Genomic DNA, 26,929 nt, shown 5'->3' with positions numbered 1-26,929 from the left:
TGTTTCTAAAACAATCTATGAGGCTCATCACACGTTCTCAGGATTGGACAAAATCCCCAAAAGGAATAATTCATTGTTTTGTTCCCACAATGAGCTTCCATCCCCAGTGCACAGACCTAACCCATATCACATGGAAAGAAGTCAATTTACAATTTAATTACTAGGGTATGTGAACTTCTCAAAGGCCATACACAGATGCAGGACAAAGAATGGTCCTGGAAGAAGACATAGTGCAGAAAAACCTAGGCACAAGAGGAGCAGGAGCCTGCTTACTTGACATTCCCATGTCACCCTTCCCCCCACAGCATCCAGGTGTAGACAGGATAGCAGGCAGCAAGACAGGCAGGGAAGCCTCAGCACCAGGAGGCTCTGTATTCCTAAGAGGGAGCAAAACAGGCTTCAGGAAGATAGGTGGTGTGTGTAGAGAATGTGAGGAACAGCTGTGTGTTCTGAATGTGGGTGGAATTAGGTCCCTCATACTACTGACCTGCTGACATGGAATGTCCACCACACAGACCCTCTGGAAATCTGATGAGCCTGTATTTTAAGTTCTCTCATTCTCTGCCAAAAATAAAATCCTTTTTAACTGAATTTTCCTCAGAATAGGTAATAGGCAACTTTGAATTCTACATAAAGTAATTATGGAGACAATTGAAGAAAAACATTCGAAATGTCCTCAGAACACTTCCCAAGTGAACAAGCAGAAATGCTGACATTCACAGAGTCATGCGATAGGCACAGGTAAATGATCCCAGACTGAGTTTTCTATGCTACATATGAAGATGGAACCTGCCTCCCTACATTATAGTCGTGCAGAAAAATAAAGAAAAGCAGCATTTCACATTGAGAAGGTGAAGATAGGCATTCATATCTGTCTGAGGACATCCTCCATGGATACAGAATGTGACTGATCCAGGAAGAGATTGTGCTGGAGAAAACAAGGAAGAAAGGCATGGACTGTAAGCCTCTTCAGAGACCAGTGTCACTAGTACTTCCCCTCCCCCTGGGGCTACCCACTTGCTCAAGCCCTCACTACTCTGCTTGGGGAAAAGAAGCCTATAGAGACAATTTCTCTCATGGGTCACATCATTGTTCATTCTTTTTTGCAAGCACTTTTCCAAAGAAAAAGAGACACATTTATTTTCTTGTACTGGTAGGAAGCACGACACAGTTGAAAATGCATAAGAGATGCAGTCAGCAAGCCTACCTTGAGAAGCTGCCTTCCAGGGCCAGCCAGGGATCCATCCCAACAGCTAGCAGTCCAGTTTCCCAGGAAAACTAACAATGACACCAGACTCCCACTTGGGGCTCGGGGCATGACCTCCATTCTGAAACAGAAGAGAATTAGAATCTCATGCTTCAGTTTACAGTCACTTCCAAGGTAGATCCAGTAGGACTGGGACCTGGGAATGGAGACCAGCAAAAACCGAGTTTCCCCCAAATTTGGCAGCTTTAGTGGCACTCCTGCACTGCTCCCTTGAAAACACTTCTTACAACTCACACTGAGGTCATCAACATAGCCTGAGAAGTACTTTTCCCCACTGTTGAGACTCATCTTCTCTAGGCAGGTTGATTCTTTTTTAAAATGAACCACAAGTCATCCTCAAGATTCCTTTTAAACTCAGAGCCCCCTGCAGCACTGACACAAGTGCTTCCCCCTAAAACATGTTAGGAGTGCAATGTTCATAGGATGCATTGCCCACAGGAGGCAGCTGTCAGTCGAGAAGCCATTTCAATTTAATAATCTCTCACTGTGTTCCCCTTGTAGTTTCCACAAGGTGAATGGTATTCAGGCAGTCTGGTAAGGAGTATTCTCTTTTGTGAGTGAGTGAATCAAAGTGAATGCCGAAAAGTGAAGTAACTCATCTTCAATGAGCCCATTTGTTAAATAGTAAACATTTAGCACGTCTTAAATGATATAGGGATGCATCTGCATCCCCGCTTCAGGAGCTTGTGTTGTGTTGGAAGGTGGCAGGACCAGCAAGAATAAGCAACAAGAAACGGAGCACTGAATTGCAGATCTTCCTGTGACAGGAAATGGAACAGCCGGCATTCCTTATAGCCACATTGTTGCATGGCCACAGCTACCACTCCTACTGCACCAAGCCAGGCAATACACCAGTGACCTTGAGTTTGACACCTGACCTTCCTAAGAGAGGTGCACATCCGTTCACATCACACTAGTGATAACAGAAGAGTGTTTCCTGAGCTTTGACATATCTGTGTCGCCCTGAGGAAGCCACTTGTCACCCTCTGGGGATTTTACTCAACACAATTGCTTAAGTTCTTGTAGTGAGCCGTCCTTCACATCTCTGGGTGCCGCTGCGGTTCCCGCCAGCACCGGCTCACCCGCGAGCGAGCAGCCGGGCCTGGAACGCCAGGCTTTGAGGCCAGGCCCGCCTCCCTGCCTCCCTTCGCACTTGGCCCGCCTGGGCTCACTCCCCTCGGCTGCGTTGGCCATTTCCGCCCAGCAGGTCGCCGGCTTCCGGCACCCACAGCCAGGGCGGCACCAGGCGCTGCTGCTCTGCTTGTGGCTGCCAAGCGGCGGCGCGGCGGTGCGGCCGTTGCACCCGGGGTGTAGCTGTCCCAGTTGTAAGCGCAACTCTCTGAGGAGGAGCAGCTGCTGGAGGAGTTCCGCCGGGAGTTGCAGAAGGAACGACTGCAGGAGAAGCTGGAGCTGGAGCTGCGCGCTGACGTTGGCCCGCGGAAGGACTCTTCCATCTGGAGCAGGGACGGCTACAGCGCCATGCAGACGCCTTCATCCAAACTAAGGACTCCATTATGGTAGGTGCCAGCTTCCTGAGGGTACCCGCGGCCGTGTGGGACTGGCGTCAGGGCTTGGTGGCGTGCTGTTCAGAGCCGTGCCGCTCAGCGGCGGTGGTGGAGCTGCCCAGACTGCCCGAGTCCCCAGTGGCACCCTTGGCTGCTACCTCTTCAGCTGCACTGTGCGCGGCCACAGTGTCTGCAAGTTCGCGCTGCACGGTGCATTCAGCAGCTACAGCCTCAGCCACGTCCCTAACACCGACCAGGGAGACTTGGAAACTGAAGACCCAGCTCTGTCCACCACCTGTGCCGCGCCTCCGCTGGACAAGGATGAACCTCCATTTAGCAAGGCTGGGCAGAATGTGTTTTTGCATCTGCCCACAGATGGAGTGATTCTGGACTGCTGTGAAAGCGCAGATGACCACGCCATCGTCCAGTATGAGTGGACACTGCTGCAGGGTGATCCGTCAGTGGACATGAATGTGCCTCAACCAGGAACCCTAAAGCTGACCCACCTACAGGAAGGAACATACACCTTCCAGCTGATTGGGACTGACACCGCTGGTCGGAGAAGCTCTGACAATGTGTCCATGACAGCGCTTCCCAGGACCTACTCCACAGGAGGATGCTTGAATATTTGCTCATGCTACCACTTTTTCTGTGACAATGGCTGCTGCATTCATATCTCCTTGGCGTGCGATGGAGAGCAGCAATGTCCTGATGGGTCTGATGAGGCTTTCTGTCAAAACTTGGGCCTTGACCCCAAGGTGGTGAGCCAGTTAGCCCTGCTCAGCCAGGCACAATGGGGCTGAGTGAGCATGTGAGGGAGCATTCCTTGTTGGAAAATTCACAGAAAGTCACTGCCCCCAACCTGTTGGTCACCTCATCAATCACAGGAAAGAGAATTCACTCCACCTCCTTAGGACTACAGAATAAAATCATTTCTCTGTTGCCAGGTAGTCATTCCTCAAGCAAGAACATAAAATAGGAAAATTATATTTTTGAGTCCAAGAGTGATAGAGGAAGAGGAGAAAATCCAGCCCCAGATACAGGTGCGGTACTGCCCCTGGCATTGGGTTTGGCCAGCACTGCTCTGCTGCTTCTCATGGTTGCTTGCTGACTGCGACTGGTGAAACAGAAACTGAAGAAAGCTGGTCCCATTACATATGAGGATTCTGACTACCTCATAAATGGGATGTATTTGTAGCAAATGTAAAAGCTTAGGGCAAGAATGTGTTTCATTTGTACAATTTATTCTTTTATTAGGTTCTGATATTTATAACCTCCTTTGTTTTTCATTGGGCTAGAAGATTCTGCAAATCACAATCCTTTATATTTATTTACTAGAGAAAGATTGTCCTTAAGTACATGAACTATTTCCATAGAGAGGAATTCATGTGGTTAAAGACTTTTATAAATCTAATTCTGATTTACTGTTTTCCCTAGAAATAGAAATTTGTAGTGAGCTGAGGCAATTTTGTCAGTATTTCAGAAGATGGTCTCAAGGTGGTGGTGTTCACACTTAGTTTTTGAGAAGTGGACCACCAGGCCCTGGGAGTACTGGGTCACTTAAGGTGTGAATTCCTGTGGTCCTAGTCTTCTTTAACCTTAATACTCTCCTTTTTCTTTTACCTTGAAAAACTTGTTTCTGAGGATGGCTTTCAAGGGAGTTTATACTCTCAATGAAATGTTACCTATGGCAGGTTAATATACAAATTATAAATCTTTAAGACAGAGGAAGCCTGAGGAGAGACAGGAAGGTAGCTTCTTGCCAATGTCTTTGACATTTTGTCATGTAGTTTGGGGCTTCATTAGGCTGATCTTCAGAGGGGGATAAAAAAAGCTAGACTTTGGACTAAGAACAGCTGTAAGGTGGTTACAAAGTGAGAGAGGAAATCAAGGTGGAAGTAATTTTGGGGCCAAAATATTTAACAGAAACTTACCTGAGGACCAAGTGAGCAAGTTAATACTTTGTTCTATCTGCCCACCACTACTCCACAGTCCAGAGCACAACAACCCATTCATACAGTTGCAAGTTTTCTTTTTTTTTAATTAATTAATTTATTTTTTATTGTAAACAAATGGGATACATGTCGTTTCTGTTTGTACATGGAGTAACAGCATACCGTTTGCATATTCAAACATTTACATAGAGTAATAATGTTTGATTCGTTCTGTTATTTTTCCTTACCCCCCACCCCTCCCATCTCTCTTTTCCCTCTATACAATTCCTCCTTCCTCCATTCTTTACCCCTCCCACCCCCCATTACGTGTCATCATCCACTTATCAGTGAGATCATTCGTCATTTGGATTTTTTAGATTGGCTTATCTCACTTAGCATGATATTCTCCAATTTTATCCATTTGCCTGCAATGCCATAATTTTATTATTCTTTATGGCTGAGTAATATTCCATTGTATATATATACCACAGTTTCTTTATCCATTCATCAATTGAAGGGCATTTAGGTTGGTTCCACAGTCTGGCTATTGTGAATTGAGCAGCTATGCACATTGATGTGGCTGTAACTCTGTAGTATGCTGATTTTAAGTCCTTTGGGTATAGGCTGAGGAGTGGGATAGCTGGGTCAAATGGTAGGTCCATTCCAAGTTTTCTAAGGAATCTCCACACTGCTTTCCAGAGTGGCTGCACTAACTTGCAGCCCCACCAGCAATGTATGAGTGTACCTCTTTCCCCACATCCTCTCCAACACCTATTGTTGCTTGTATTCTTGATAATCCCCATTCTAATTGTAGTGAGATGGAATCTTAGGGTAGTTTTGATTTTCTTTTCTCTTATTACTAAAGATGGTGAACATTTTTTCATATGTTTGTTGATTGCCTTTAGATCTTCTTCAGTGAAGTGTCTGTTCATTTCCTTAGCCCATTTGTGGATTGGGTTATTTGTATTCTTGGAATAGAGTTTTTTGAGTTCTTTATAGATTCTGGAAATTAGTGCTCTATCTGAAGTATGAGTGGCAAAGATATTCGCCCACTCTGTAGGCTCTCTCTTCACATTGCTGATGGTTTCCTTTGCTGAGAGAAAGCTATTTAGTTTGAATCTATCCCAGTTATTGATCCTTGCTTTAAATTTCTTGTGCTATGGGAGTCCTGTTAAGGAAGTCTGATCCTAAGCCAACAAGGTGAAGATTTGGACTTACTTTTTCTTCTATAAAATGCAGGGTCTCTGGTCTGATTTCAAGGTCTTTGATCCATTGTGAGTTGAGTTTTGTGCAGGGTGAGAGATAGGGGTTTAGTTTCATTCTGTTGCATATGGATTTCCAGTTTTCCCATCACCATTTGTTGAAGAGTCTATCTTTTCTCCATTGCATATTTTTGGCCACTTGGTTTAGTATTAGAGAATTGTATTTATTTGGGTTTGTGTCCGTGTCCTCTATTCTGTACCATTGATCTACCTGTCTATTTTGGTGCCAATACCATGCTGTTTTTGTTACTATTGCTTTGTAGTATAACTTAAGTTCTCGTATTGCCATACCCCCTGTTTCATTCTTCCTGCTACGGATTGCTTTAGCTATTCTAGTTTTCTCATTCTTCCAGATGAATTTCATGACTACTTGCTCTGTTTCTGTAAGGTACGTCATTGCAATTTTAATTGGAATTGCATTGAATCTGTATAGCACTTTTGGTAGTATGGCCATTTTGACAATATTAATTCTTCCTATCCAAGAACATGGGAGATCTTTCCATCTTCTAAGGTCTTCCTTAATTTCTTTCTTCAATGTTTTATAGTTTTCATGGTAGAGCGCTTTTACCTCTTTGATTAGATTGATGCCCAAATATTTTATTTTTTTTGAGACTATTGCAAATGGAGTTATTTTCCTCATTTCCCTTTCAGCTGTTTCGTCACTTGCATATAAAAATGCTTTAGATTTATGCGTATTGATTTTATAGCCTGCTATTTTGCTTAATTCATTGATGAGGTCTAGAAGTTTTCTGGAGGAGGTTTTTGGATCCTCTAAATATAGCATCATGTCATCAGCAAATAGTTACAGCTTAAGTTCCTCTTTTCCTATTTGTATCCCTTTAATTTCATTAGTCTGCCTAATTGCTCTGGCTAGAGTTTCCAGGACAGTGTTGAATAGAAGTGGTGAAAGAGGACATCCCTGTCTTGTTGCCATTTTTAAAGGGAATGGTTTCAGTTTTTCTCCATTAAGAATGATGTTGGCCATGGGCTTAGCATAAATAGCCTTTACAATGTTCACGTATGTTCTACTATCCCTATTTTTTCTAGTGTTTTGAGCATGAAAGGGTGTTGTATTTTGTCAAACGCTTTTTCTGCATCAGTTGAAATAACCATATGATTCTTATCCTTAATTCTATTGACATGATGGATTATGTTTATTGATTTACAAATGTTGAACCATCCTTGCATTTCAGGGATGTACCCCACTTGATCGTGGTGCACAGTTTTCTTAATATGTTTTTGGATATGGTTTGCCAATATTTTGATAAGGATCTTTGCATCTATATTCATCAAGGATATTGGTCTAAAATTTTCTTTCCTTGATGTTTCTTTTCCTGGTTTGGGTATGAGGGTGATATTAGCTTCATAGAATGAGTTTGGTAGGGTACCCTCCTTTTCTATTTCCTGTAATACGTTGAGAAGTATTGGAATGAGTTTTTCTTTGAAGGAATTGTAGAACTGTGCTGAGAATCCATCTGGTCCTGGGCATTTCTTGGATGGTAGATTTTTAATGGCTTCTTCTATTTCATTGCTTCATATTGATATGTTTAAATCGTGTATGTCATCCTGGTTCAGTTTGGGAGGAGCATATGTCTCTAGAAATTTGTCAATGTCTTCGGTACTTTCTATTTTGTTGGAATACAGATTTTCAAAGTAGGTTCTCATTATGTTCTGTATCTCAGTGGTGTCTGTCGTGATATTTCCTTTTGCATTATGTATTTTAGTAATTTGAGTCTCTCTCTCCTCTTTGTTAGTGTGGCTAAGGGTTTGTCTATTTTGTTTACTTTCTCAAAGAACCAACTTTTTGTTTTGTCAATTTTTTGAATAGTTTCTTTTGTTTCAATTTCCTTGATTTCAGCTCCAATTTTAATTATTACCTGTCTTCTACTACTTTTGCTGTTATTCTGTTCTTCTTTTTCTAGGGCTTTGAGCTGTAATATTAGGTCATTGAGTTGTTGACTTTTCATTATTTTCTGGAATGCACTCCATGCAATGAATTTTCCTCTTAGTACCCCTTTCATAGTGTCCCAGAGATTTTGATATGTTGTATCATCATTCTCATTGACCTCTAAGAATTTTTTATCTCCTCACTGTTTTCTGTTATCCATGTTTCATTCAATAGCATGTTATTTAGTTTCCAAGTGTTGGAGTAATTTCCCTTTTTTATTTTGTCATTGATTTCTACTCTCAGTCCATTATGATCTGATAGAACACAAGGCAGTATGTCTGTTTTTTTGCATTTCCTAAGGGCTGCTTTGTGGCATAACATATGGTCTATTTTCGAGAAGGTTCCATGTGCTGCTGAGAAGAAAGTGTATCCGCTCATTGATGGATGGAATATTCTATATATGTCTATTAAGTCTAGGTTATTGATTGTGTTTTTGAATTCTATGCTTTCTTTGGTTGGATTTTGTTTGGAGGATCTATCTAGTGGTGACAGTGGTGCGTTGAAGTCGCCCAGAATTATTGTGTTGTGGTCTATGTGATTTTTGAAACTGAGAAGGATTTGTTTGATGTACAGGGATGCACCATTGTTTGGAGCATAACTATTTACTATTGTTATGTCTTCCTGATTTATGATTCCCTTAAGCAGTATGAAATGTCCTTCTTTATCTCTTCTGACTAACTTTGGCTTGAAGTCCACTTTATCTGATATAGGATGGAATCCCGCACTTTTTTACTGAGTCCATGTGCCTGGTAGGTTTTTTCCCATCCTTTCACCTTTAGTGTGTGGATGTTTTTTCCATGAGATGAGTCTCTTGCAGGCAGCATATTTTTGGGTCTTTCTTTTTAATCCATTCTGCCAGTCTATGTCTTTTGATTGATGAGTTTAGGCCATTAACGTTCAGGGTTATTATTGAGAAGTAATTTATATTCCTAGTCATTTGGCTTATTTTTGGTTTTTAAGTTGGCTTGGTTTCTCCTTTGAGTGGTTTTTCTCTAAGGTAGTTCCTCCCTTTGCTGACCTCCATTGTTGTTTTTCATTTCCTCCTCATGGAATATTTTGTTGAGAACATTCTGTAGTGCAGGCTTTCTATTTGTAAGTTCTTTTAACTTTTGTTTATCATGGAAGGATTTTATTTCATCTTCAAATCTGAAGGTTAGTTTTGCTGGGTATAGGATTCTTGGTTGGCAACCATGTTCTTTCAGAGCTTGAAATATGTTGGTCCAGGCCCTTCTAGCTTTTAGATTCTGGGTTGAGAAGTCGGCTGCTATCCATATTGGTCTCCCCCTATATGTAATCTCATGCTTTTCTCTCGCGTCCTTCCAAATCCTATCTTTATTTTGAATGTTAGGCATTTTCATTATGTGTCTTGGTGTGAATCTGCCTTGATTCTGTGCATTTTGTGTTCTGTAAGCCTCTTGTATTTGATTTTCCATTTCATTCTTCAGGTTTGGGAAATTTTCTGATGTTATTTCATTGAATAGGTTGTTCATTCCTTTGGTTTGTATCTCTGTGCCTTCCTGAATCCCAATAATTCTTAAATTTGGTCTTTTCATGATGTCCCATAGTTCTTGGAGATTCTTTTCATGATTTCTTACCATCTTCTCTATTTGGGCAACTTTATTTTCAAGATTAAATATTTTGTCCTTGTCTGAGGTTCTGTCTTCCAAGTGGTCTAGTCTATTGGTGATGCTTTCCATTGAGTTTTTTATTTGGTTATTGTCTCCTTAATTTCAAGGATTTCCGTTTTGTGTTTTTTTTTTTGTTTTGTTTTTTTTTTGAGGATCTCTATCTCTTTGTTGAAATGATCTTTTGCTTCCTGCAGGTGCTCTTTCACTTATTGGTTTTACCATTCATTGCCTACATTTGCTCTCTTATCTCATCCTTTGCTTCACGAATCATCTTAATCATGTATAATCTGAAGTCCTTTTCTGACATTTCTTCTAACATACTGTCATTGGATTCTATTACTATAGAATCTAGATTTGTTTGGATCATTTTCTTCCCTTGTTTTTTCATGTTGTTCATGTATCTTCCCCTCTAGCAGTGTAGATCTGGGGTATTGCAGATTTCCCCTATAGGCTTATAGTGGCCCTATAGGTTTCCAAAACCCTTTCTTTAAGGGGAGATCAATATTAGCAGTGCCCAAATCAGACACTATGCAATCCTAGACCAAATAGGCCCTATGAGGACAATAACAAAGTTGTCATAATAAACAAAGTGAGTTCAAATATTATCTTCGATAAAACAAACAGGTTTGCAATAAGGTCTGTGGTTTGTAATGGAGGACAAAGAGGATGCAGTGGAATGTAGAATGTGGCTGTTAATGGGATAAGAAAAGAATATACAGAAGTTCTAGAAAATAGAAAGGGTGAGAGTGTAATCAAAAGAAATCGGATGTTAACATGCAAAAAAGGGAGAAAGAGACTCTGAGGGAACAGGTGAACAAAAGGAAAAGAGAGCAAGAAAAGTAAAGAAATAAAAACGTAAATATTTTTAAACAGGAGAAAAAAGAAAATCTACTGTATAGTAGTCATATCCTAATGAAACCTCCCAGTGTTCAAGCCTGATGCATGAGAGGTACCTGACAATGAGCTTCAATCCTCCAGCAGGCGACTCAGGATGGGATTTGCCCCACCCAAAGATTGGAGCTGTGGCCTCCAGGATTATCCAAGATGGCTACTCTGGCTTTGAAATGTGTTGGCAAATGGGGAGCTGCAGCTCAGGGGTGGATGTGGTCAGCTGGAGTTCTTGGAGACGGGATGCAGTTGGTCCAGCAGGGGTCCTGGAGGTCCCGTGTGTTTGGTGCGGTTGTGGGATCCTGGAGGCCGGGTGCAATCGTCGGTCTGGGGGCCCGGTGATAGGGTGCAGTCAGTTGGTCTGGGGGTCCTGGCAGCAGCGAGCAGTCAGTCAATGTGAGGTCTCCAGAGGCAGGGTGTGATCAGTCAGGCTGAGGGATCCTGGAGATGGGGCTCAGTCAGTCCGGCCAGGGGTCCTACGGGCCTGGTTGTTGTCTCAAAATGGCAGCAGCCACGTGTAATCAAACCTGCAGGTACTGTAACATTGAACTTCCAGGCAACAGCAGACAGCTGGTGCTCCACTGGAGGTTGGCGATCAGTTTGCTGACTGTTGTCGGATGATTAGGAGGTGAACCACGAGCATTGGGTGATGGATAGGAGTAAGGCAGGCGATGGACAGGCGAGAGGCAGGCAAATGGTGGTTGATAGACAGCTGACAGTGAGCAATCTGCCAGTTTTCAAGATAACTCTTTTTTTAATGAAAGAAAAAGAGCAGGACATTGAGTGGATTTCTGGATAGAGCTTTCATAAAAATGTCACCATGTTTAAGTATCAGCAGGTAATTTGTTCTCGTGGATCAAGCCAGGTTTTTTTTTTTTCTTCATTTCTTAAATGCTATACAATGTTATAATGTGCAATCAGCTAATGCCAGGCTTATATACTTCCAGAGGAGAAAGTAGTATTGCAGAAATTCTTTCTTACATAAAACTGTCATTAGCAAGAAGGCTGTCCTGGGCTTCCAGCATTTCTGTACTTGCCATACTGCCTGCTCTTTTCTTCTACAGAATCCTTTGGAAGGAGGACTGTGGAGGAAAGAGATAATTTGAAAGTATTGTAATTGGCAGAGTGAAAATAAATTCAGCAGGAATCGATTCAGCTCATCCCTAACCAGTCTACATGATTCCTCAGTGACGGCAAAGATTGCTAAGGGAGCGATCTTCACTACAGAACTGTAGGTAAAAGCATCATGACAAAGCTGTACAGAAATATTTATTGGTCAACTTATCTTTGTTAACTTCAAGCAAAAAAATCAGTTTTGCTATTACAAAGAAACAAGCTTTCTATTGTCAATTTGCTGTCTGGTTAGTTAAACATCTAGCATTAGTTTTGCATTAGTTGATCAGAGATCTATTTTTCCTCTCAAAGACAGGACTGACATACTAGAAAATGTGTCTGATAGTATCAATGACCAGGAGACCAAGTGGTAGAAAGTTATTTAATGACATGGTTTGTCATATTGTTGGCAGGCATGTGAGTGTGTCAGCATGTGTAGAGGCTGATGCTTAGGCACTCTGTATCTAGAAAAGTCTTTATGGATTATGGGCATACTTTTTCTTAGAAATAAGAAATATGGGAAATAAGAACACACCATACCCCATTTCTTTAGGCTTCTCCTCAATGCAAATTTATCTTAGTCTTAATTTAGAGTTACTTCTCAGACCCTTCACTGAAGGTGTCACTTTTACCTGCTCTGATGTCCCACAGACCCCTTTAAAGCCCTAAATAACCTCAAATCTCCCACAAATACCCACCTTTTAGAGTTTCCACTACTTTCCAAACAGCACCAAGCTGGGGACTAAACCTTTAACACTGTGCCACTGGATGATTTTTGAGATCCAACCTGTAGCAATAACTAAAAGTTGAGATGAGGTGTCCTCTGGGGTAGAAGGATAACATAAGCAGTATTAATAATGGATAAAGACCCTGAATTTGACTACAGCCTGGAAAATGCAAGGAGTAGAAAGAAACTTGGTGTGGTTGAGTGGCACCCTGCGAGGGTTTAGTGAGAGGTGATGTGAGGTCATACGGGCCTTCTGGGCTGGGAATGCATTTCTGTTCCATGGAGGCTTTAATCTGGGAAGCCTCATGGTCTTAAACACATTGTTAAAACCTCAGTCTTGCTGCAGAGTGGAAATGTCCTGACACATTCATGGATGTAAGGCACTTGCTGAAAGAAGGGCCTGGGACCTGTCCTGAAACAGTGGCCTGAAAGCATAATTGAAGGGAGAATCAGAAAGAGCAGGGAGAAGGTGAGGGGGTAAGAATCAAGAACATTCCAAGAAGAGAGTGGTCATGGGTAACATGTACTAAGGTCACATAATATGAACAAAAAGCATCTCCACAGAAAAGGCATTATTTTATGAATATTGGCTTTGGAAGAGTTGGTGGCCAGGGAAGGATAGACCCATGGGCTGGGGTCCTTCCACCAGCTACCCATCATGTTATTGCCCCTTGCCACTTTTTATGGCCTAGAATAGAAGGTTGATTCCTAATATAGATCTCAGCAACCTAAATGTGTGATTTTATTTTTCTCTCTTTCCTAAGTTGGAAACTACCTTTTACTTAGAGGAAGCTCTTTCCAGCTTTTGTTGTTGTTGTTGCTCTAAATACAGTTTTCTTAGCTTAAAAGTCCTACCTGAAATTTTTCCTTCTTAAACTCCAGTCATTTTAGTCCACCTGCACCACCCTGGCAACTCTTGCCCTCCCTGATGGCTTCCTGTTTGTTCCTATCACTCTTTCCTGCTCTAGAGCCTTTGAGTGTTCTGTTCTCACTGCCTGAACACTCTCTCCTGGAAAATCTTTTAGTTTTTTTTTTACAAAATTGAGTTTGTTTCTTCAGGGTGGTGGTCTACCAATGAGGACAACACATAAAACAAATTTCCTCTCTCCTTGTGGGTAACTTCTTATTTTATTTTCCTTAGCACTCATCACTCTCATAAGTTATATTTCTACTAGAATGGCAGTTCATTGAGAACTGGACTTTTCTGTTCAACTCAAGAAATAAAATCGAGAATCAGGAAGTGGAATGGCGTCAAATTATAAAGCTTCTGCACAACAAAGGAAACTATTAGAGAGTGAAGAGATCCTACAAAATGGGAGATTATCTTTGCCAACTACTCTTGTGATAGAGGATTAATATACAGAATATATAAAGAACCCAAATATCAGCAAAGAAGCCAAAAATAACCCAGTTGTTAAATTGACAAATGATCTAAACAGATATTTATCAAAAGAAGAAATATAAATGTTCAACATCCTTAGCACAATCAGTGAAATGAAAATCAAAACTATACTGCTTTCCTCTCTCCAGTTAGAATAACAACCATCATGAATGCAAATAATAAGCACTAGCAAGGATGTAGGGAAAATGTACACTCATAAATTTTTGGTAGGACTGCTAATAAGTACAACCAGTCTGGAAAGCAGTATGGAAATTCCTCAAAAGACTACAATGGAAGCACCATATGGCCCAACTCTCTCACTTCTTGGTATTTACCCAAAAGAATCAAATTCAGCATTATATAGTGATAAATGGATACCAATGTTTATAGAAGCACAATTCACAATACCAAGTTATGCTTCTAACTTTGATTGCTTTAGATTCCACATGAGTTTTATTCTAAAAATGGAGATGTCCATTCTTTGGACTGAAAGCAATGTACAAAGCATCATTTTAAATAAAAGTTCTGGAATGGGAACAGTCATTACAGTTGACAACTGCTAGATGTTATTTTTCTCACTAGGATCATAAAACCAAGACATAGGAAGGTTCCATAACTTCAAGCATACTTACCTGGTTTGTCCATGAGCAGTAACTTCATGATTGCCCTGTGACTCTCAGAAATTCTAAAAAGCATGTTCTTATGTTCACTTAGTAGTCAAGCTGGTTGTTTAAAATGGTACAAATGACCCAAACTCAAATAATTAGATATGAACTTTTATACTATATAATTTATATGAAGTTAATTATATCTGTTTGCTTCATATATATTATTAGCAGATAACATTATTAGCACATAATAATGAAATAGAGAAGGAAAATTGCATTTCTATGCATAAATAATTACTAACAATTCAGAAAAAGGAAGTGGGATTTACCCTTTCATTTATAGTTACTTGATGTACTCTACCCAATTATCTTTTAAAGTTTCAGTACTCTACAATTGTCTATTTACCTTCGATTACATGATTATTAAAAAAGGAGCAGTTTTTAGTAACCATTTATATTCACATGTCTTATTCAACAGAGGAAGGTAAATGTGTTTTACAAGTCTACTCTACACTAAAACAAAATAGAACATATAGAGATGCTACATGCAAATTTTATTTTTAAGTTTAGAAGATGCTTTGATATTTATTGTCTGATCTTATTACATTACTACTTGCTCAGTATTATGAACTTCTTCTGTTCTATATGAGAAAAATCACTAGTTCAGCTTAGAACTGATTCAGTATAAGGTTTTAAATTTCTACCACAGGGTAAAACTTGGGGAAAATAATCCATTTAATAATTTTAACTAAAAAAAAGTGTTAAGATGCAGAAACATTTTAGATATAAAACTTTATATTTGAAAACAAGGATCTTAATTTTTCTGTCTTAAAGGCCCAGGGTCAGATACTCACCACTGATAGGCTCACTGGCATAGCTGTTAGTTCTTGATTGTCCTCTTCAAAACTACATTGTCCTAGGAGTTTTATGAAGTCCAATATTTAGTCATTATATCTGGCTGTGCTGTGTTTGGAACACATAATTTTTAGGATCCAGAAAGTGAATCCCAAAGAGCAAATCATCCTTAATATGTCTATCTATGATTTAATCACTAGCCACACACTGGTGATATTAGAATTATAGATTTACCTGCTTCACTCTTACCTTCCATGTTTTAAAGCTCAGGTAAAATGTAGCCTGAGGAGTAAATACATAAACCAGTGGCAAGAGCCAATGGGAACTCCACTGGAAAGGTTCTTTTCCCTTAATCTTATACAAAATGTGTAAAGTTCATGAAAAATGTATAATTTTATGCAGAGAAACAGCAAAGTGTGTTGAGAAGAGCCTGCAATGAAAGTCAGGACCCTGGGGTCCAGTTCTAGCCCTGCTTCTGAAAGGCTGTGTGACCTGGGTATGATGCTAGACCTCTCTTGCCATAAAGTTTCACATGAGTGTAATGAAGAGGGTGGTAAGATTTCCTCAAAGGTTGTCATCATTCTTAGGGTCTAGTGTGTAAATTTAACTGAAACTGAGGCTGCATCTGCATAATCAAGAGGAAGTAGGATGGAAGAAGAAAGTAAATACAACCAACTGGATTTTCCCTGTGAAATAGAAATGTATCTGAGACCAGAAACAAGACAAGATGATGGTAACAGTGTGTGTGTCTCACCCAGACCCACATATCTGCTAAATTCACTCTAGTCTCATTTAAAACATGCTGCCAAGGTTAACCTGGCCAATAAACATCAGTCAATTTACCCTCTGAGGTTAGAATTAAGTCTGCAAAAACAGATAAGATACTGTATTTAATTTTCTGTCATATCAAGCAGTCTACTAACTAATTTGGCCGTCTCATTTAGAAATCCCTTTCACAAAGGACTTTCCAAGTCTGTTCTTCAAATGCTTTCAGATATAGTCCTTAATATACCCTCTGGTTATTTCATTAATGAGTTGAAAAAAAGTGTTGACAGACACAAATAAATTGGTTGAAGACTGTACTTTAACATTATCATCGACCCACTTAACACTTAATACTGTTTAGACTCTGTTCATGCAGTAACCCATGGTTTCAGCATAATGATGTTTCAGCATGATGACATTTGCCATTTTTTAAATTATTACTTAAGCACATGTGTGTATTTAACCATATCAAGGAGTCTTAATGTTGTTCCCTGAACACAACATGTCCTAGATCAGGGTTCCTGTGTTTGTTCTTTTTGGGTACAGGTCTGCCTTCCATCTTCCAAAACTGCTCTCTCAGTGCTGGGAACTTGTATTTCCAGATGCTCCACTTTGATGGTTTAATGCTACAGCTTCTAATTATAAACCATATAACTCTAGATTTTGTCATTCAGGGTTGGCACAGCACTGAGGAACAGAGCTGATGTGACTCTCTCCCAAACCCTGGGAAACAGGTCTCCCCTGGAACAAATTGCACCCCTGCAGAGCTCAGCCATCTGTGAAATGTGTTTTTTGACTGGAACATGGCCTGTGCATTCATTTTCTGCTTTTCTGCCATGAATCACCAACTTCATCACATGCCATCCATTTGGGAGTTATTTAGTGGTAGCATAAAAAAGAAATATTCTTCTTACATTTTTAGACTCTTGACATTGATTTTTGCTCCATAAAATCAGAGCTGGAAGTCCAGTTCCTTGAAGAGAAGAGTATTAGGCACTGAGTGCTGGAAGAGGACACATGATTAGGAGCATGTGCTGCTCTGGTGTCCTTACAAGCTCATTTGAAATGCTATATGGTCAGTGTGACAGACCAAGTGAATGCTGTATATTGATGGGGCCTTGACTATAGGAGCTACATTGCTTTTGCCAATTTAGTGTCATTTTGGTGCCCAACTTAAATGTTTCTGGGCCAATTGATTGTACCTTGTCTGTGATCACAATGACTATATAAAATGTCATGTTCCTGTTCTACTTTGAGCTTCCTTCCTCATTTTTTCTACCTCCAAATATAGATTCATCACTGAGGCAAAAATGTTCATAAAGTCCTAAATATGACCAATACCCCTTTCCTTTATATCTGTTATTCTAGGGATAAATCAGAATTAATTTTGGCATCACTAGACCCTAGATGAATGTCTGTCATATACTATCTACCTCAGAGGTACAGATGAAATTGAATTTAATTCTTTCTTACCTATCAAATGTTTTCATTTTCTTACTTCAGTATCATCTCTTTCTCTCTCTGATTACCTCTCCCCACTCTCAAATCCCTTACTTAGCCACTATCTGACACATTGAGTTTGTTTTCTCACTTTTGCTTGAATCTGTACTCCATATTTCCAATTACATTGCAGTGTCTTTCAACTCTTGAAACTATACTCAGCCCTCTTTTTGCTGAGCAGAGGGCACATGACATAATGATCATACTACTTGATCTCTATGTGATGGACTGTTGGATTAACATAACTCAAATCCAACAGGAAGTTAAGCCAAGTCAGGAATTTTACATATTCTAACTAAAAAATAAGTGCCTTTTATTTTCTGTATTGCACTTCAATTTCCCTTGTGACATATTTTCAAAATACATAATGCTCCCTGCTTCTAGGTAATGTTTTCTGAAGCTGTAGACCTCAACTCAAATAATGTCTTTCTAAAAGGAATTAATTTAGATGCCTACAGCAGCATAATTTGACCATATTATTTTGCATTCAACAGATTAATGAGAGTATTTTTTCTAAGCAGAGAAATAGTGTCAGCTATCCAGGTTCAGGAAGAGCACAGGCTATGCTTTTCTGTTCTCTGTTCTATGCTGATTCATCAGAATGGGGTATCATCCTGTGACCCTTACTGCAAGTTCAAGGTAGACCTATATTCCATAGTTTACTTATTTATAATGATCAACTTTTTGCCAAATTTGAAAGCGTGCTCTGTATCAATTTATGAAAGAATCACTCTTTCTTGTGTCAACAATTTTTTTTTCTTTTGATGTTTCTAGAAACTTGATATCATGTCTTCTATATCTCTTGGAACTCTTTTATAAAATGCAGTATGGTATTGGCAAAAAAAGTCATTTAACATACCAACCTTTGTAGCTAACTGGTAAAAGTGGATCTGATTTTGCAAGAAAATTCTGGAAAATGCATCACACATCAGATGATAAGCACTTACTGCAGAAAAACATTTCATATCATTTCTAATGAAAAAGTTAGAAGCAAAAACCTTGAGCTGATTTCTTAAAACAGTTCTAAGTTATAGATTGCAGAAGATTAACACTGAAGTTCTATAGCCCTGTGGTATACATATGGCAACCTGGAGTTCAGAGTCCACAGTAACATGCATTTCACAGAACTTACCTTTTGCCCTCATCCTGCTCAGGAAGGGAATGGGTAAACATTGGAAGTGTCAGCTGGCTACAAAATAAAAGCAATGAAAATACTATCACAAAATAAACACAGAGGACCAGAAATGTATATTTCAAAAAGCAGAGACAGTGACAAGTGAAGAAGACTTTATGGGTCTAACTCCTAACAAGAAAAACCTCTGATTGCTTTATTTATAGTGGTATAGACCAAAGGAGCTCCTTCAGGGAAAAAAAAAAAAAACAGGGTATTTGGAGGTAGGTAATTTATGCCCATCAGCAATGTTTTATCCTAGAGATGTGAGCTAAGGCATGGTGCCAGCTTGATCTGGGCTTCATAGAACTGGGGAATTTCATCCAGGAGTTCCCAGAAAAGCAGCTTCCCTGTCTTAATGGCTCAAACAAATCCATAATTTATACATGGCTCCCTACACTTACCATTTACTGGTGAGATTTTTTACACTGTGTAAAAAACTGTGTTCCTTTCAAGGGTGCATGCATGCACTCAGATCACCACACTGGTGATAGGCTTGTTATCTAGGTACCCAGACAAGCCACAGAAGGGAGCTCTCCCTGGGACCTGCCCAAGGGTTCTAGCTCTGGTCAGAGGTATGGTAATTCTATTCCTGCCAATTTACCAGTGTTTTCATGGAGATCAAACCTTTAGGTAAAAAGCTACAAAATCAACCAATTTTTTTTTATCCAAGGAAACAACAGTATTTCGAAAATGAGTGCATATTCTCTCCTGAGGACTGCAATCCTTCTTCTTTCCCTTCTCTCTCTGTTAACTGAGTAACTCTCTCTCTGAGTAACTGCAGGACAACTTTAAAATAAGGCACGTTTTAAAGATTTGACATTTGACATAAATCTGGATTGCTTCTTCACATTTAAAAAATATAATTGATAGCAAATTACATATCAACAAATTTGAGTCTCTCTACTGGAAGTGAGAAAAGCTGATGGAGGATCATTTCCAGAAGACTTAAATGTACTCTGTATGAACTGTCTTTCTCTTACATGATTGAGGTATCCAATAAATTTCTAAGAATAAAAGGAATTCACAGTCTAATGGGAGTAGATTTTCATGTGCCCCTGAATTCACAAATTTTAGAATGAAGCTCAGAAAGTTGGCCATTCATAGAAAGGAAGTCACCCAGTAGCCTGGGAGGAGAAGGAGAGCTTCCTGTGCCTACTGTTGTTAGAACGCTCCATCCCCAGGCAACTGGAGCACTTTTAAGTGCTCCTTGTCAGTCACAAAACTTTCTGGCAAAAAAAAGGGTGATGTGGATTTATATTCTGGCACTAGGAGATAATTCTAAACCATCTTATCTTGCAAAGTTGTAGGTGTAATAGCCCTAGAGATGATTTTGTGCCTTTTCTCCTGAAAAGAGAATTGAAATCTTTGGATTGTAGGAGATTCCAAGGACACATTGTTAGAGAAGGTTGGAACTGGTATTAAGTATCCAAGTTGCCAAGCCAGGGGTGTTTTGCCCTTTTTCTTATTTCAGGAGATATGCTCACATAATTTAAAAGTCCATTCTGACAATATTTGCTATCTGAATTGTCTACATCCTTGAGTCCAGGCACCTGTAAGACCCTCCACACTGACTATAGAATCCTGGAGGGAAGAGTTGCCTCAGCTTTAGAGTGGATTCATAGCTTTCACATCTTCTACTTAGTTTACCTTACCCATTGTTCCCAAAGCATATTTTGCCTCTTGGTATTTATGCTATGCCAGAGGAATTAGAACCAGTGTTTTCTTTGACAATGTACAACTTCCTTCTACATAAACCTTCACCAAATCCCAGTGCTTACTAAACCAAGTTGCTAATCTCAGGAGATGATTTTTCATCTTCTAGTCTTAAAGATCTCCTTACTTTTATGTTCCTCTTTTAGTAACCTGATTTGGGGTTCCTCAAGGATAGATCTTACCTTAATTTCTATCTTCTGCCTCTGGAAATCCTATAAAATAGCAGTATAAAAAGTACACACTTACAGTGGAGAAGAAAAAAGAGGAAGAGGAGGAGGAGGAAGAGGGGGAGGAACAAAGAGTTAAAAACTGCTGCAAAATTTCAAGCTGCTCTCTAGTCTTTTCCAGAGAGTCTGGAAGATACAAATGTTTACCTTTTTTTTTTTCATTTTCACATGAGAAACTATATCCCTTTACCTTTCTTAATTTCCTCTTTATTATACATATTATACATGTGGAAATTAACACAAAAATGGAAGCCCCATTATTCTCAATCTACAAATAAGAAGTTTTCATAGTTAAAGAACCCTAACAACATAACAACATGAAATTATAGGAATGTTTGCCTTTGCAGTAGATAAATAAAGCATCCACTGAAGTTATCTAGATGAAAAATCCAGATGATGATCTGCCTAGCTTTTTTGTTTTAAAATTTATGGCACAAACAATGGATTGATTTATTTTTGCATAATTAACAGATTATTTTGGCACCACATAAACTACATATTAAATCAGATATAACAGTGGGCATTGCTGTGAGCATAACATGAATTAAGTATCTCTCATGTGCTTCAAATGATAAACAATAGCATCAAAGCTATTATAATTCCTGCTTTATTATTATTTACAAATTAAAGATGTGCACATTCACAGTAGCTGGAACATATCACCATATTGCTCTCTTGAGGCTTTCTATTTGTAAATTCTTTTAGCTTTCATTTATCATGGAAGAATTTTATTTCATCATCAAATCTAAAGGTTAGTTTTGCAGGGTATAAGATTCATGGTTGTCATGGATGTTCTTTCAGAGCTTGAACTATGTTTCTCCAGGCCCTCCTACTTTTTTAAGGTCTGAGCTGAGAAATCTGCTGGTATTCATATTGGATTCCCCCTGTATGCAATCTGATGCTTTTCTCTTGCTGCATTTAAAATTCTAACTTTATTTTGTATGTTAGGTCATTATAATGTGCCTTGGTGTGAATCTGTTGTAATTTGTATATTTGATGTCCTGTAAGCCCATTGTATTTGATTTTCCATTTTATTCTTCATGTTTGGGAAATTTTCTGATATTATTTCTTTGAATAAGTTGTTCATCCCTTTGGTTTGTATCCCTGTACCTTCCTCAATCCTGATAATTCTTAAATTTGGTCTTTTCAAGGTATCCTATAATTCTTGGAGGTTTGTTTCATGATGTCTCACCATTGGCAGGTAGACCTGGGGCAATCAGTGATGGGTATGCTAAATGCAGGTGATGGGCAGGCAAGAGGCAGGCAAACAGGCAAATGGTGGATGATAGGCAATAGTCAGTGAGTGATCTGCACTGCAAAAGTAGGCAATATGCTGGCAGACAGCAGGTGATTGCAGTGGAAGAATGGGGTAAACAGCAGTGGATCAATGAGCAGCAGAGAATTCCTCACAGAGATATTTTCCTCTGCTTGAATCTTGAGTTACAGAGTGACAAGAATACAGCCTCCCTCTAGTCCACCATCTTGGATTCCTCTCTCTGGTTATATTATTTTAATAGTATATTCAAATTAAGATCCAAGCATATATATTCATATATTACAGTGTTTGTATGTCTAATTTCACAATACATACTGTTTTAGAAAACAATAATTCTATCAATAACACAGGGGAAAATGCTTGCTAAGTACTTAGCAGATAGTCTTCTAAGGATTTCTGAATTTGTTGTGCTTTCTTGAAATGCATGTCTTCTATTCACTTGTTTCTTCTGGAATGCCTCTTGAAAGTGCACCTCTTCTATTCACTTGTTTCTTCTGGAATGCCTCATACCTGGTAGAACTCTATTCAAGTTCTAACCTCCCACTGCTAAGGTTGCTCTTGTGCTATTCATATTTGCACTTAGTTGTTTTGTGTACCAGCAGTTCCCCTCCTGTCCCTCCTGAAATTACTGGGTCCTTTTTTTTTTTTTTTCTTTTCTTATCCCATCTGTCCATATTTTGAGATCTTTTCATTTTCCTCAAATTTTAGTAACTCCTTTTCAGGGATCTAATATACCACAGTCATGTCAGCCCTGCTGTAGTATTTCCTAGAGTGCAGCAATCTCTACCTGTTTACTTTCATGGTGTACCTTGCAACAGTGTTTGGTTATTCTTGATTATGTGGCTATTGTTTTTCAAAAGCAATGTGGGTAAATGGGCAATTTAGGAAGGTGCTGAGTACATTTTTGATGCTTTTTTTCCATCCTGATTTCAGTGAGAATGACAGCAAGTCCAAGCATATTTTCCTTAACTGCTTGTTGATAATGAGACTCTTATTCTTTTTCCTGGGTGTTACCAATCTTCCCTAGCTCTCCACCTCAAGACCAGGCACTGACAGTCCCCATTCCTGCCTTTGGTGAAAAATCCTCCCTGAAAACCTGTTCTCAGTGTAGGCTGTAGCCCATGTGGACAGTGGGGCTGCTGGTCTGGCCCTTCTACTGAGCTGACCACCTGCTCTTAACTTCCACTCCTCCCTGGCCACTACTCTCCCTGGCTCTTCAATTCTGGTGCTTCTACCACAAATATTCTTGCCAGCATTCCTGAGGCTTCTGGCTTTCTAGCTTCTTTGTAAGTGCGAGTGTGTGTGTGTGTGTGTGTGTGTGTGTGTGTGTGTGTGTGTGTGTGTGTGAGAGAGAGAGAGAGAGAGAGAGAGAGATAAAGCTTACCAGCTCACATTACAAACTATCTGAACCTACCAATCTTAAAACCCAGTTTTGATATTTATATGCAATAACTTGAAAATACCCCATCAAGAATGCCTTCCTAAATAGCCCAATCAATAAATGGGCTAAGGAATGGAACAGACACTTCACAAAAGAAGAAATACAATCGATCATCAAATATATGAAAAAAATGTCCAACATCTCTAGCAATTAGAAAAATGAAAATCAATACTAGTCTAAAATTTCATGTCACTCCAATCAGAATGGCAATTATCAAGAATACAAGCAACAATAAATATTGGTGAGCATGTGGGGAAAAAGGTACACATACATTGCTGTTGGGAATGCAAGATGGTTCAACTGTTATGGAAAGCAGTATGGAGATTCCTCAGAAAACTTGGAATGGAACTACCATTCAACCTAGTTATCCCACTCCTTGGTTTATACCCAAAGGACTTAAAATCAATATACTACAGTGACACAGCTACATCAGTGTTTATAGTAGCTCAATTTAAAACAGCTAAACTTGAAACCAACCTAGGTGCCCTTCAACAGATGAGTGGATAAAGAAAATGTGAGATGTGTGTATATATATATATATATGTATATATGTATATATATATGTGTGTGTGTGAGATGTATATATATATATAAAGAAAATGTGAGGTGTATATATATATAGATATATAGATATATATATATAGATATATGATGGAATACTACTCAACTTTAAAGAAGAATGAAATTCAACAAAATACAGCACCCTTCATGCTCAAAACACTAGAAAAAATAGGGATAGTAGGAACATACCTGAACATCATTCTTAATGGAGAATAACTGAAAGCATTCCCTTTAAAACTGGGAACGAGACAGGGATGCCCTCTTTCACCACTTCTATTCAACATGGTCCTGGAAATACTAGCCACAGCAATTAGGCAGAATAAAGAAATTAAAGGGATACAAATAGGAAAAGAGGAACTTAAGTTGTCACTATTTGCTGATGACATGATTCTCTATTTAGAGGGTCCAAAAAACTTCTCCAGAAAACTTCTAGGCCTCATAAATGAATTCATCAAAATGGCAGGTTATAAAATCAACATGCATAAATCTAAAGCATTTTTATACATAAGCAATGAAACATCTGAAAGGGAAATGAGGAAAACAACTCCATTTGCTATATCCTCAAAAAATAAAATAAAATACTTAGGAATCAATTAACCAAAGAGATAATAGATCTCTGCAATGAAAACTACAAAACATTAAAGAAAGAAATTGAGGAAGACCTTTGAAGATGGAAAGATTGCCCGTATTCTTAAATAGGCAGAATTAATATTATCAAAATGGCCATACTTCCAAAGGCACTATACAGATCTAACACAATTCCAATTAAAATCCCTATGGCATTTCCCATAGAAACAGAAAAAGCAATCATGCTTTTTTTTCCTATGGCAATGTCTACTGATACTGTAACTTGTAAAATACCTATAGGTGCTGCTTTAGAATTAACACTGTTTCTGTCACTCTTGGAAAAAAGAGTGAGGTCACTGAGTTGTTTATCAGCAAGCCGGAAGTTGGGACTATGATGCCAGTTCTTCATCAAAAGACATTTCCCAGAACTCAAGGCATGCTCCAGAATTTGGGTTCTATACTGAACTCTTCCCACAAATGGATGCTGTCTCATTCTGAAGAGTTGAATGATAAAGAGTTTTGATAAATTCCATCAGAAATGATTCCCACTTGTTAGGATTTATCAGAAATTTTTGCACAATCCCATAAATACTAAGTTTTCCCCTTTGTCCCTCTCCCTCTTCTTGCTGCAGTAAGACATAAATGAAGAAACTAACCATTAAATCATGAATAACCATCATTTACTGAACATACACCAAGGATCACATTGTAAAATAACAATCCCCTATGTACTTTATGTTAGCTCATAGAATCCATGAAACCTTACAAGGTGATTATTATCCACTCCATATTGTTGATAATGGACTAAAGCCACAGTTTAAAGAGGTTTTGTCAACTTGCCCAAGTCTTGTGGCCACACAGTAAATGCTGGAGTCAATATACAAATCCAAGTACAATCTTCTCAATTAATGCTAAAAACCAATGTTAATGCTCTTCTTGGGGGATGTTATTACTCCACAGTGGTGTGTTTACCACATGTGTGACTGGGTCTCTTTGGTTGCAATGGCCAGGCCAGCATCCTATGTAGAATAACAGTGGAAAAAGTCAGCAGTATAACTTCAACAGAATTAGAACATGAGGGAATCAGACCACTAGATAGAGTTGAACAACCTCAATGGGCTTTCAATTTTATATCTTTTAATATAAAAATTAGTCAGTTCTCAATTCATAGAGCAACAACAGATGATAGAATAGAATAAAAAAATTAGGATTTTAAGTTGATTGTCCTATATCACCTGAAAAATGCTATTACTGTGAAATTGTAGACTATTCCTGGTCCCTTAGTGCTATAAACAACGTAACTTATGTGGGTTGCAGTCCTTGGAGGATCAACTAATGGCTTACAAGTGTAAATATTTAGGAACAGAGGACTATGGTAGCAAAGCCAAAGGACACTGTGTCACCACGAGCAACATTCTGCCTCTTAAAAAATAAAAATTTTCTAGTGGCAGGGAAGTTGCTCAGTGGTACAGTGTTTGTCCAGTATGTGAAAGGTCCTGGGTTCCATTTCCAGAAACAACAACAAAAATAAATAAATAAATAAATAAAATAAAATAAACCAAGAGAAAATAAGAAATTGGTCCAGATATTTGGAGGACAATAAGTATGGTGTCTGCAACCTGCCATACCACAGCACCTGCCACATGTCAACTGGATCTTCAGTTGTCAACAATATTGATTGGCTTAATGAATGATTTAGCAGTGTGTGAAGTTATCCTCTGAAAGCAGCCCATTCCACGACTAATCAGGATGTGTGGGTATGATCAGTGTGCAAGAGAAAGGTTCTAGTCTCTGTCCTGTGCTCATATGGTGACCTCTGTGAGTCCAACTCCAAGTCCCAAATTTCCTGGTCATGAAGAAATCTGTTTCAACACTCCCTCAGGGACTGGTTTCTTCTTATCCAATTTGGGTATAAAAAGGAGTAGAAGAAATGAGAAATGGTGAAAGTCAGTTTTTCTCTATTTCTGGATAGCAATCTTCCAGACCTAAGCATGCTAGGTCACAGTGACCGCCTATTGGCCTCAGTGCATATTTCTGCTGTATTTTCTCTAGCATGTCTTACATTACTTTTTCTAAAAACTTCCTGAAAACTATAGAAAAGAAATTCCCACTTTTCAGTGTGACTGCAATGATGGATCTTGTAGCTCTGTTGTTATAGTAGATACCAAGGACAAAACCAGAACCAAACACTAGATAATAACAAAGATAAGACTCAAATTGGTCCTGGAATGAATGACAACATCCTTTAGAAACACTGCCAGGACAGCTCTCCTACCCTGCATATGGCCCTTTCAAAGTTTTTCTGTGGTTCCTCATGGTCTTTTTAATTAAATCTGTCAACAAGTTAAAGACAAAAACCATGTCATGTTTATATATGTTCTATTGAAATGAGCACGTTCAGCTTGTTTGAGTCATGTTTGTTATGGTTTGGATAAAGTTTCCCCAAAAAGCTCATGAGTGAGATAATGCAAGAAGGTTTGGAAGAGAAATAATTGGGTTGTGAGAGTCTTAACCCAATCTCTGAATTAATTCTCTGATGGGGATTAACTGAGTAGAAACTGAAGTGGTATGGTGTGGCTGGAGGAGGTA

General features: G+C 39.1%; 1 protein-coding gene across 1 annotated transcript; it reads left to right on the top strand.

Annotated features, from left to right (window-relative positions):
* Window positions 1-670: 670 nt before the first annotated feature.
* On the top strand, window positions 671-3,928 carry LOC306641347 (low-density lipoprotein receptor-related protein 11-like; the record flags this gene model as incomplete). Its single annotated transcript, XM_079106459.1, is given in 6 exon segments — window positions 671-741; window positions 1,769-1,801; window positions 2,294-2,526; window positions 2,598-2,747; window positions 2,750-2,914; window positions 2,917-3,928. Coding segments are annotated over 6 exon segments (1,311 nt in total). The 3' UTR covers window positions 3,576-3,928.
* Between the last annotated feature and the right edge of the window lie 23,001 nt (window positions 3,929-26,929).

Source organism: Sciurus vulgaris (genome assembly GCF_902686455.1).
Source record: "Sciurus vulgaris genome assembly, chromosome: 12".
In the NCBI taxonomy this organism is placed as follows: Eukaryota; Metazoa; Chordata; class Mammalia; order Rodentia; family Sciuridae; genus Sciurus; species Sciurus vulgaris.
The sequence above is the reverse complement of the archived record's forward strand: the minus strand, read 5'-3'. Positions and strand labels throughout refer to the sequence as shown.